General features: G+C 44.2%; 1 protein-coding gene across 1 annotated transcript in view; it reads left to right on the top strand.

Moving 5' to 3' along the window:
* The window catches only part of Psmf1 (proteasome inhibitor subunit 1), a 22,655-nt gene extending 10,636 nt beyond the window's left edge, over positions 1–12,019 (top strand). Inside the window, exons 4-7 of the mRNA XM_055602617.1 lie at positions 2,028–2,213; positions 9,577–9,630; positions 10,644–10,802; positions 11,592–12,019. Coding sequence (XP_055458592.1) covers positions 2,028–2,213; positions 9,577–9,630; positions 10,644–10,802; positions 11,592–11,643 — 451 coding nt within the window. The 3' untranslated portion in view covers positions 11,644–12,019. The remainder of the gene's footprint in view (positions 1–2,027; positions 2,214–9,576; positions 9,631–10,643; positions 10,803–11,591) is intronic.
* Positions 12,020–12,886: the final 867 nt, after the last annotated feature.

A 12,886-nucleotide genomic window follows, 5' to 3' on the forward strand; every position in this document is an offset into this window, starting at 1 on the left:
TAAACTGTAGTGCACATTAACTGTTTGTTCCTCTTATTTGCTGAGTATATTTTGTGCAGTGTTTACAACAGTAGATTTAACCCCTCCCTGGTTAAAGGATGAGTTAAGTGACTGGACTGCCCAGTTGATGGCAATTATGGATATGGATGACATAGCATTTGAGTGCAGACTCATGTGAGTCGTGATTTTTATTTCTCTGTGGAATATGCTCCAGAATGAAATGGTGAATTTGTACTTGGTTTAGTTTTGATGTTGTCTGTATCTTTTTACATCTGCTATCATTATGAGTGACCCCACTTCTCTGCATCTGTCCTAGCAGTTGCTTTTATATTATTTGTTGAATGTGCAGTGATCTCTCTTTGGGATCATTAGTTTGCATAATGGTTTGCATTCCTAATAGTGAATGAAGTTTTGAGGTGTTTCATTTTGTTGTGTCAGGATCTCCTTGGAAATTTGCCACTGGCAAATAGTTTGATTTTTCACTTTTTTGATTTTTCCTATATTCTTACTTCCATTGTTAATGCTGACTTTCTAAGCAGGAGTGGATTTACATGTGTTTTGTGCGTTACCAGTTGATATGATTATCTGATTTTTTTCTTATCTGTTAGAATGGTGGGCTACATTCATTTGTGAATATTAAATCAGCCTTGAATCAATCCTAGAATCGATCCTAGTCATGTTGTATGATTTTAATATATTTTAAGCCCAATTTTAATATTTTGTTGAGAGTTTTTGTTTTTGAGTTAGTAAGAAATACTAGTCTGTAATTTTATTTATTTAGTTTGTGCTTTGTCTAGTTTTGATATCAGACTAGCACTGTCTTCCTGAAAATATTAGGATGTGGTCCCACCTGTGCTTCTGAAGGTGACTGTAAGTTTTGTGACTGTAAAGTTTTGTGGCTTTACTGTATTTATGTCTGGAGAAATCTCTTTGGAGGAGGGGTATGTATTAGTTACATTTCCATTGCTGTGATAAAACACCATGACCAAGGCAACTTACAGAAGGAAGAGTATTTGAGCCTGTGTTTCCAAAGGGATAGAGAGGCCCATCATAGAGAAGAAGCATGGCTACAAGCAGCAGGCTGGAGCAGAATGCCGAGGGCTTACATCTTAAACCACAAACAGAATAAAGTGAAAATGGTGCATGGCTTTTGAAACCCACCCAAGCGACACATTTCCTTCTGCAGTGCCACACCTCCTAAACCTCAAACACTGCCACCAACTGGGGACCAAGTATTCAAATGCCTGAGACTATTGGGGAACACATCATTCAAACCACTGCAATATAGGTTCAGTTTTTTTCTCTTTGCTCCCTGATTATCTGGAAATGCTTGAGTTCCACAAGTTCAGAGACTTGTTTTACACTCTGATGTGGTTTCCATATAGTCAGGAAACACTTGGTAGGATTTCAGGTGTGGAGTTTGTTTTATGGACCAGGATCTGGTTCATTTTAAAACTGCCAAGTTTTTAAGGAGCCCTAGAGTCCTGCCACTTGCTGCCACTTCATCTGGCCATCACACCTCAGCTGTAGCTCATGTTGCTTATTTCTCATGGCAAGAAGGGATAATCTGGTGAAGGCATCATCCTTCCCGGGATCTGGCTGAACTGAGCCTCAGAACCCCATTTCTACCCCAGGACCAGGGACCTGGCCTATCCCCCTACAGAGCTTTTGCCTTCTATAATCCTTCCCATGACACGTGATGAGCACATAATGGTGATGAGAGAGGAGTGGCATGGAGACAGAGGAGCAGCCAGTGCAGGCTGTGCCCCTACCCTCACCTCTTTCTAATGGGGTGGTAAATGAGGAGGGGCAACTCAGATGCCTAAGAAACTTAGGCCCAAATCTCGTAGACAGCGCCAGGCTGTTGCCCCCCTCACTCAGGTCCGCCGGACGGCCCGTTTCCACCATAGTAAACAGGCCAAGCGCAAGGCCAAAAGTTCACAGGGCCGCCGCCCCTGCCATCAGAATACTGTACACCAGATTCCCAGCCATCTGCAGGAAGCTGACTCCTCGTCTTCTTCCTGCAGGACCTACAAGAACAGTGAGGAGCTTCGGTCTCGGATCAGATCTGGAATTATCACACCTATCCATGAGCAGTGGGAGAAGGCTCGTGTAAGCAGTCCCCAGCGAGAGTTCCCACCTGCTACTGCCGAAGAGGTGGACCCGCTCCGGATTTCCTCACACCACCCTCATACTATCCGGCAGCCTCCTTGGTGAGTACGGCACCCCCATGGGTCGATGGGTCGATGGAAGGATCCCACTGTAAAATGCAAGTTTTTTTCTATGCCTATCTAAGGTCCCAAATAATGACATGGAGACCTTATATTAAGAGCTTTAGGCTCTACAGCTTGGCAGGTGGTGACCTGCTGTGATTCTTCTGGGCAGCAGCCTCCAATCCTTACACATTCTAACCTGACTATGCTGACCTTGCCTACATCCCAGCCACATGGCCCATTACCTGTCATCTTAGTCTTACCCAGGCTGTTCCTTCTCCATCTGTTTCCTCATAGCGATTCTTCTCTCTCTCTCTCTCTCTCTCTCTCTCTCTCTCTCTCTCTCTCTGGTCTCCATGTGGACCCCCTCACCTGGATCAAACATCCCACCTTAATTCTTCAGCCCAGCTATTGGCCATTCAGCTCTTTATTTGACTAATCAGAAGGTAGTGGAGAACAGTGTTTACAACATACCAAGATAGAAGATGCTTCATAAAAATGACGGTGCCAAAGTTCAGCCTGAATCAGATCTGTATTGGCATAGAAAGCAGCATTTGACTAATACAGAGACAGTCTTTACAAAGTGTACAAAAACATTATTTCAACATACCACTGTCCATCCCATCCTGCTGCTTAACCCCTCCCTGGCCTCCAAGTGTCTTCAGCAGACTTGTTGAAAGTCTTGGTGTGTGGAGATAGAAGATAGAAATGTGGATAGATCAATGAATTCTGGTGCTGCTGCTAGTTTCTGACTACCCAGCATTCTAAGCTGCCTGGCTCCATTCTCAAAATCACACAGCCCCTCTTTGTGCAAGGATTGGAGGCTGCTGCCCAGGTGAGTCACAGTTACTCTTTGCATTGAGCTATGAACCAGACTTTTGGGGGAATACTTAGGGACAAAAGTGCCATCCTGGACGAGATGCAGCCCTAGTGTCTTCTCCATCTCACTGCAGTTTGTTGTATACCTTTACCTCTAACAGCTTCAGAAGATGGGCAAAGTAGCTGTTATATGAATGGGTCATGTCCAAGGTCTTTGCAGATTAGTTTAGCAGCAACAGTCCTGGAGACTTCTATTCTGATGGAGACAGAGACCAGAGGACTGTAGTCTCTGTCTGAGACAGCATGTCTGGAGCCTTCAGTGTGCTGAAGAGTGGTTTTGCCATGGTAATAGGGAAGCATTCACTCTACAGTATAAAATAAACACTTGATGTCAACTAACATCACCTTATTATTTGGCTAGGAGTTTTATACTTTGAACCAAGTTAGTTGACATAGGTAATCAATTATGTTCTTATAATTAATAATTGGCAAGTTAGTTTGGTGAAATCTTTTAAAATGTTGGCTTCTGTAGAGAGAATGGAGAACAACAAAAAGTACTTAAAAAGTACTGCTTATGCTATAAAACCTACTTAATTCATGGAAAGAACAGGCAAGATACCTGAGGTCACCAGCCACTGGTAAAGAGGCAGAGTCAGGATTGGGGTCCACCAAGTGCTCTAGCTGTGGTCTCAGTGAGTATGCTTGCAAGATTTAAGAATAATTGCTGGACAGTTATGACCCCCATCACTAATAGTTTTAGACAGTGCTAGGAACCTCTGTCTCCTCACACATGACACAGACCTGTGTTTTACCACTCACTTTCCATACCTGCATTACACCTGCCCCACACGTGGATTTATTTTCCTAAGTGTGGAGTGGCTTGTCTGGAGCTTGGTGGGAGATATTGGATGTATTCAGCTAAGAGGATAGCTGGAGAGGTCAATCTGTCATAATGGAGAATGCCAGGTGGATAGGGACTTTGCTCTCCTGGACACTCTGAATTACCAAAAGCTATCCCTATCTAATTCTGTTCCTGTATGTGTGCATACACACAATAATAAGAAATTACATTTTTTTACAAAGAAGGTAAATAGTTTCCTTCCCCTCCTTTCCTGTCTTCTTTGTCTGATAAAGGGAAGGTAGGGTTTTGTTTATTTGTTTGTTTTTAATCTAAGCCTAAATTTTTATTGTTCATCTTTTTAGTCTAACCCACTTACATTAGCTCCATCTGTCTGCAGATAGTCAGGAAATTGCCTCAAATCATGTCCATTGTTTTGAAAGCAATTTTTCCTATGCTTATCCAGGCTCACTAAAAGTAAATCTTTAGTATAAAGCCCTTATTTAGGTCATTCTAAATTTATTTATGATCCTTATCAGTCTGTCTTTACCTGTAAGTTTAATAGTGTGTTCTGCATCTTCTTAATAACCTGTTTATTAAAATGTTAAACATGTCTTTTTTAATATCTGCTACTTTATTTTACTGGTATGCTGTGATTTGCTGGACCTCCACATATCCATGGAGTATTTCAGGCATTTCAGGTTTTCGCAGAAACTAGCTGTCAACACTCCCTGTCTAATTCTGTACCTGTATGTGCACACACACAATAATGAGAAATTAAACACATTTTTTAAAAAGAAGGTAACTAGAGTCCTTTCTCCTCCTTCCCTCTCTTCCTTGTATTTGGTTTTCCCTTTTTTCTTTTCCTTTTTCTAGTGCTAGAGATGGAGCCAAAGGCCTCATACATGCTAATATGCTCTGTACCACGGAGCTACAGTCCAGCTAGATTCTTATTTTGGCTTCTGCATTCAGTCATGAAGTGATGTGGGTTTTGTTAAAGGGTTGCACAGGTTTGGGAGATATAGAGTTATAATGTTGCAGCTCTAGTTGGTGGCATAAACCTAGGAGAACAAGGCCTAAAAATGAGGCAGACTAAAGTCTCATGTATGGCAACCATCAGAAATAGATGCCCTTACCTATATTTTGCGAAAGAAAATCCTGGGCCTTAGAAATTTCATGGGTTGCCCTAGGTCATAGAGCTGTTAAATGATGAAACTACAGTTTGAACTTGAGACTCACTAAAAAGCCTTTGCATTTTTCTTATCCTTATATTACTCTCCATACCCATCATATATCAGGCCCTGGCAGTATTTGATGAGATATGCCCCAATCTTTAGCAGCTTCCACTTGATGACTAACTGTACCTTTCAGTCTTACCATTTGTCTTTAAAACAATGACAGAAGTAAACCCAAAGAATGCTGAAGCAAAGAAAACAGTGATTAACCTGAAGGACTAAGGAGAGCAGGATAGGAGAGGCTTCACAAAGGCAATACTTAGCTATAATGTAGAAGTATATGGAACTGCAGAGATGACTCAGTAGTTAAGAGCACTTGCTGCTCTTGCATAGGACCTGGGTTCAATTCCTGGTACCCACATGGTGGCTGACAGTGTATACACACACGCTTGCGCACGCACACACATACGCACATGCACATGTGCCCAGGCACATGCATGCACCCATGCCCATGAAGGTAAAACATTCATACACATAAAATTAAATAAATCTATATATTTTTTAAAAGACCAGTATATACCTGATGCTTTTAGAAGTGATTGTTTTTTATGGTCAAACAGTAGAACCAGTGGAACTATGAAATCCTCTTGGATGGGAGAGAACTCTGCTACTGCTAGCTCGTGACAGAACATAACAGTAGACAGACAGTATGTGCCTTGGTGCTAGTTTCAACCTTGAGATCATTGGTGCCATCTAAAGGTTTTGAACATAGTCTGATTATAAGCCCTTTAACTTGATTTTTTTTTTCACCCCTCAAGGAATCTCAGTTCGAGTATGACAGCTATGATGCTACTAACATGGATAATATTTATTGAGCCCTTACTGTGTCTTGAATAACCATATTAAGTATAAAGATTATATCAGACATAATTTCTTTAATTGCCAAATAAGGGGAGATAGGCACTGTTACTTTCTGTATAGAAGAATGAGGTACAAAAGGTTACCCAGAGTAACACAGCTCATACACATTGGTTCATGATTCAGTCCATCTGTGTTTCCTCCTTTTGACATGTGTATCAGTAATTGTTTCAGAAGAGATGATCATGGCTTGGATTGTTCCCAGAACAACAATAACAAAAAAGTCCACATGGCTGGAGTACAGTACAAAGGTAGGGTCAAAAGATGGAAGATGACCCCACAGTTTAGCACAGGTTCCTGGATGTTGATCCCTAGGGCCTATATTAGAGGCAATGGGAAGCTACTAGGTTGAATTAAGGAGGGAGGGACTTCATATTGTTCACATTTTAAAAAGAGTCTTCCTGGCTCCTTCATAGAAGATTGTAGTCTCTATAATATAGAATTCTAAAATATAGAAGGACAAAAGTGGAAATAAGACTAATATTTCATGAACTTTTCCTGAGGAGATGTGAGCAAACATCTACTCAAGCCAGGTGGAACACTAATGACAGTCTAAAGAAACAATTCCACCTAAGACCTGCTTGGTTACTTACAAGAGCATGGGAAATGTACAGCCACTACACTGAGGAAAACATCTGCCTGTCTCCTACCTTAGTATCCATTCATTAACTGGTATATAGCCTCAGGGAACAGAGGGGACCCTACATTCATTCTTTCTTCCTGCATGATGCCTCTTGAGCAGTGGTTCTCAACCTGTGGGTCATGACCCCTCTGGGGGAAAGGGGTCATATATCAGATATTTACATCACAGTTCAAAATAATAGCAAAATTACAGTTAGGAAGTAGCAATGGAATAATTTTATGGTTGAGGGTAACCATAACATGAGGAACTATATTAAAGGGTCACAGCATTAGGAAGGTTGAGAACCACTGCTCTTGAGCCTACCCTCTCCTCTGTGAAGGAATGTTGGTGAGCATAAGCTTTGGGAGTCCTGTGAGTAACAATGCTTCTGGGAGTTCAAATGAGCCATGTCATGCCAAAGCACAGGCTGACACAGGCATCTAAGCAGAAAATCGGAGGGAGGTGACAGTTACTGGTAGAGTATATGGAGCTGAGATGTTCACTTTGGAAGCATACCTGAACGGACACAGAAACCAAGGATGATGCCAAGAATGACACGAGTTTGTTTCTAGTTGAATCACAGTTGTCCATTCTTTTAAGCTGTTCCTATCAGCAAGTCCTTTCTTGTCCTGAAGTGTGGTTTACCCTTATTGTGCCTTCTTGGGTGTTAGGGTTAGACTTAAAGTCTTAAAAGTTGGGGATGCATAGGAGGTGGTGGTGTCTGCCTGTTATCCCAGCACTCAGGAGGCAGAAGCAGGCAGATCTCTGTGAGCTCAGTGCCAGCCTGGTCTACAGAGCAAGTCCAGGACAGCCAGGGTGAGGCATCCCAGAAGGAGAAGACACACACGGTACATACTTGCTTATATAGCCCTACAAGATGTGATAAACATAATGAAATCTACACACCTAAATAGATAATCAAGAGAGCGGACACGGGCAAAGATGATCAATCCTCATTTAGAAAGACAAATGGGATGCGCATTGAACGTATGACAGGAGTCTACCACAGAAGGCATCTGAAAGACTCTACCTAGCAGTGTTTCAGAGCAGACACTAAGACTCATAACCAAACCCTCGGCAGAGTGCAGGGAATCATATGAAAAAAGGGGAGTTAGTATGATATGGAAAGGATAGGAGCTCTACAGGACCAAATATATCCGGGCACAGGGTCTTTTCTGAGACTGACACTCAACCAAGGACCATCTATGTATGGATATAACCTAGAACTTCTGCTCGGATGTGGCCCGTGGTAGCTCAGTAACCAAGTAGTTTTCCAAAGTAAGGGGAACACGGACTATTTCTAACAGGATCTCAAGGGCAGGCTCTTTGACCTCCCCTCCCCCCCAGGGGAGGAGCAGTCCTGTTAGGCCACAGAGGAGGACTTTGCAGCCAGCCCTGAAGATACCTGATAAAACAGGGTCAAATGAAAGGGGAGGAGGTCCTCCCCTATCAGGGGACTTGGAAAGGGGCAGGGAGGAGACCAGGGAGGGAGTGTGGGGTTGGGGAGGGAATGAGAGAGCGGGATACAGCTGGGACACAGAGTTAACAAAATGTAACTAATAAGAAAAATAAAATTAAAAAAAAAAAAAGTTGCAAATGCAGAGTCTTTGTGCCAGGTCCATGCCAACCTGCTGTAAAATCTTTTACTCCAAGTCCAGAACACAGACAAAACCCTGACAGTCCTGAGGTCTTCCCTAGAGTACATCAGGAATGAGTCTCAGCCACAGGGAGCAGTGAACAGCATGATGGTTCCTGTGCTGTGTTTCCCAGGCCACACAGAATGAGTTACTAAAAGCGTGTTTGCCTTATAGCAAGGCTGTGGAGTGTCTGCAGGCCCTACAGCCTGAGCACATAAGTTGTTGGGACAGGCCTTGGAGCTCCTCTCCTTCATTCTGTTTCTTCTCTTGAGACAAGAAAGTGGAAATGCTGGCTATACTCTTTACTCATTCTCATTTTTGCTCCAGAGCTCCAGCATTCTCAGGGAAGGAAGAACTTAATCCTTTGGAGGGAAAGGGGAAAGTATTAGAAATTGCAGAGGTTTATGGCTAGTGTCCAGCAAGCTGCGGCACAAAGATTCACAGTGGACGATGTGACTACAAGTATACAGAGGCTGTGATGAACAGAAGGTCAGAAGGTATCACACCACACTCAGATACCATGCCTGTATCTCGTTCCACCTGAGAAGGTTTTCATTTTAGCAGTCAGATTTTGGTTTTGAAGTAATATTTCATATGTCCAAGTTCTTGAAACTTATGTAAAATTTAAGAATTTTAGCAAAGTACGAATACAATAGAAGGTATCTGGGGGTTATTTAATATTTTATCTTTATACAGACTCAGCCCTTCATTGTTTTAACTTTTTAAAGATTAGTTTATTTGTATTTGTCTGTGCTTGTGTGAGTTTATGTGTAACTCATGTATGCAGGTGGCCACAGAGGCCAGAAGAAGGTGTTGAGTTCCCTGGAACTGGAGCCGCCTGATGTGGGTGCTGGGATCCAAACGAGTCTTCTGCAAGAGCAGTGTGCTTGCTTAACTGTTGAGCCATTTCTGCTGCCTCCGTTTTAATTTTTTATTTTATATATACGGGTGTATACCATGTGTATGACTTATGCCCATGAAAGCCAGACAAGGCATCATATCTCCTGGAACTGGAGTTATGATGGTTGTGAGCCATCATGTAGTGCTGGGAATTGAACCTATGTTCTTTGAAAAAGTAGCCAGTACTCTTAACCACTGAGCCATCTCTCCAGCCCTCCCATCCACCCAGTGTTAACTTTGGTTCAACTCTCCTTTGTGTAATTTCCAGTTTAATGTGATCAGTGTTAATCTCTGCTAAGGACCACTATGGAAGTGTTCCTTATGTTGTGATCTTATGGAAGTTTCTTCCTTGTCTGGGGTTCAATGTGCCTCCACTGGCATCAGCTGCAAGGCCCTGGGAGCATAGGTGCTTGGCTGCTCTGGGAATTGTGGTAATTGTCCTTGTTTGTTTCAGGCGTGATCCCCTGGGCCCATTTGCTGTCGGGGGAGAAGACCTAGACCCCTTTGGGTGAGTATTTCTGTGAAGGTGGCAGCAGTGTAACTTGCACAGTGGCCTGCAGCCCAGTTTATCTTGTTTTAGAGCTTTCATCAGCCTCCCTTTGGAGGGAAGGAGGTAGATGCTGAGTGGCTGAGGAATCATTGCTACTTTCTGTGCTCTGCCACACCTCACCTAGCAGAGGTGGACAGAGACCTGGGAGGACTGTTTCCCTCCTGTCCCCAAAGGAGGATAAGGTGACCCTGGATAAGAGTCATGAAGATGCAGAATGAAGAGCATACAGTGGGCCACAAAATAGCTAAGGGCTATTTGTTGGTTCCCTCATTCCACAAAAGGAGTCTCTAAGCCCTACTGCATCATTGATTCTCATCCTGCAGTCTCAGCTGTGCACTGTTCTGAGTCAGATGAGGTCTAACTCCTACTGAAGAGTGACTCCACTTTCATCATCTTGTTTTTAGATCACAGAACTCACTGAGCAAAGCTGCTCAGTGACCTCAGCATGTGAGGAACATTAGTCTACTCATCCCAACTTGAGTATTTGAAGTCAGGTCCATGGAACTCAGTTAGTGAGGGACAGAGAATGTCAGAATCCAGGCTTGAGCAACCTACAGGCAGTCAGCAACTGTGCTGAGGCCCTTAAGGAAATAGCAAATCCACATTGTGATTGTGACCTTATTACCCTAGACTTCGAGTAATACTGTGTAGAGTCAGACAGTTCTGTGTTGATCATGGCCAGTTCTGGCTCTGGTTCTTGACCAGTTGACCTCACTGTGTGTAGGACCCGGCAGAGATCTCAGGAAATCCAACAGAATTTCCTGTGTTGCTACAGGCCCTTTAGCATCAGCAGGATGTATTTTGTATGCACTTTGTGTTCTTCCTTAATTTTGGCTTGATTTCATGTGTCTTCCTGGACCATCTTGAGTTGCCTTGCTGGTCAGTTTTAGCTCACTCTATGCCTCTCTCCCTTCTCTTCAAGCCAGTAAGTCCCTGTCACATCTGCTTACCCAGCTTCCTTCCTGTCTCAGGTGTCAGAGAGGTGGCATGATTGTGGATCCTCTGAGATCTGGCTTCCCAAGAGCACTTATTGACCCCTCCTCAGGCCTCCCAAACCGGCTTCCTCCCGGTGCTGTGCCCCCAGGAGCTCGCTTTGACCCCTTTGGACCCATTGGGACCAGCCCATCTGGGTAGGTATTCATTCAGGTATGCTAAGAGGTGGGACTTGGTGTCAGCTCAGTTGTCTTAGTTCAGCATTGCAGCCCATGTATCTTGACTCCAAGCACTTAACACTGATACTTCCTGGAGTCTTCCAGGAATTCTGTCCTCAGTTTCTACCCTTGGAATCTTAGCTAGAGTTATCATTGCTGTGATGAAACACCATGAACAAAAGCAACTTCCACATCACTGTTCATTGAAGGAAATCAGGACAGTAACTTAAAGAGAGCAGGAACCTGGAGGCAGGGGCTGCTGCAGAGGCTATGGAGGAGTGCTGCTTACTGGCTTGTTTTACCCCTGGCTTGCTCAGCCTGCTTTCCTACAGAACCCAAGGTCTCACAATGGGCTGGGCTCTCTCCCATCAATCACCAGTTAAGAAAATGCTTTACACAATGGCCTACAGCTTTATCTTGTAGAGACATTTTCTTTCAATCAGGTTCCCTCCTCTCAGACGATTATAACGTGTATCTACTGAGTAAGTTGTCCAGCACTCTTGGTGACCCTGCAAGGGAGGACTCAAAGGAAGAGATGCTTGTATCATTAGTCGTCTTAGAGATGAGAAGGGAAAGACCAAGAGACTGGGTGTTTGAGCCAAGACCAAGGGCAAGACCAAGAGACTGGGTGTTTAGACTCAGGCCATCTGGCCCTAAAGTTCATGATCTTAAACTCCATTTCACTCTATGGGCCTGCTCCATTCAGGGCATGTTTCCTGTGTACTCAGTCCCACCCATCCAATTCACTAGACTCTCTTTCCATTGCAGACCTAATCCTGACCATCTCCCCCCACCGGGCTACGATGACATGTACCTGTGAAGGCCTCAAGAATGTAACATCTCAGCCTCCCTTTCACTCTCCAGAAGCTGCCACCACTGGCCCCATCAGCGTCCGTGTTCTTGTGGGCTCTGGATGGAGGATTCTGCCCATGTGTTTTCAGGCTTGCTGGGGTTGCATCCCCAGCCCTTGTCAGAACTGAGACGCCTGCTGCAGCACCCCACCCAGCTGCATATAGGTCCCAAGGAGAATTCAGTGTGTCTCTATCATCACCTGCTCCTCCCCACTTCCAAGGGAGACTCCGGCAACATAAACCCTCCACCCGATGCAGTCTCGGTCACAGCGCTATAAGAACAGAACGCATTTTGGATGTTTTTATTAAGAACCAAATGTCAATACAGAATTCATGTTGCCGGTCTTCACTTTCCTTTTTGTGTGAATGCACAAAGTTTTTTTATTTAATTTTTATTATTACAATTTATTCGCTTTGTCTCCCAGTTGCAGCCCCCTCCTTCATGTTCTCCCAGTTCCACCCTTCCTCTCTCTTCTCCCCCTATGCCCCTCCCCTAGTCCACCGATAGGGGAGGTCCTCCTCCCCTACTGTCTGTCCCTAGCTTATCAGGTCCCATCAGGATTGGCTGCATCATCATCTTCTGTGGCCTGGCAAGGCTGCACCCTCTAGGGGGAGGTGATCAGAGAGCAGGCCAAAACACAAACTCTTTAAGAGTATGAGACTTCATAGGACTACAGGATTCTTGGAAGGGCCCATTCTTCTCAAGCACCCCCACCTTCACAAGTTACTCTTGCTCCTTATGTCACTAAGATGAGCCCCACTCAGGCTTTGGGTGGAAGTGTGACTGGAACTTCATGAGCCAAAAGCATGATTTCACCAGAGCAGTTACACTATGAAAACTGCTGTGTCCTCCCAAGGGCATACTCATCCAGTCGCTCCTGTCTGTGCAGCACATTGCCTGTCTCCTTGGGCTGCTGTGGCCAGTAAGTAGAATAAACAGAACAGGCACATAGGCTAATCTCATTTTCTCCCCAGTGATTCTAAAGTCTTTTTCCTTAGAGCCTCGTAGCTACCTGGGAACACTGAGGTGCCTTCAGTGGAGCTTTGTAATGCATCTGTGTGTGAGTGAAAATAGCCCTACTGACTGGGGAAGAGGAAAAGAAAAACTGTGGCCTAACTGCTGCTCTTGTCTTCTTGGGGCTGGCAAAAGCGTAAGAACGTGGGTTCAGCCAAGTGTAGTTTTAAACTTCAGAAGGAAGGAGAGTCCCTGTC

This window comes from Psammomys obesus, unplaced genomic scaffold (genome assembly GCF_907164565.1).
Source record: "Psammomys obesus unplaced genomic scaffold, mPsaObe1.curated_primary_1811, whole genome shotgun sequence".
Lineage (NCBI taxonomy): Eukaryota > Metazoa > Chordata > Mammalia > Rodentia > Muridae > Psammomys > Psammomys obesus.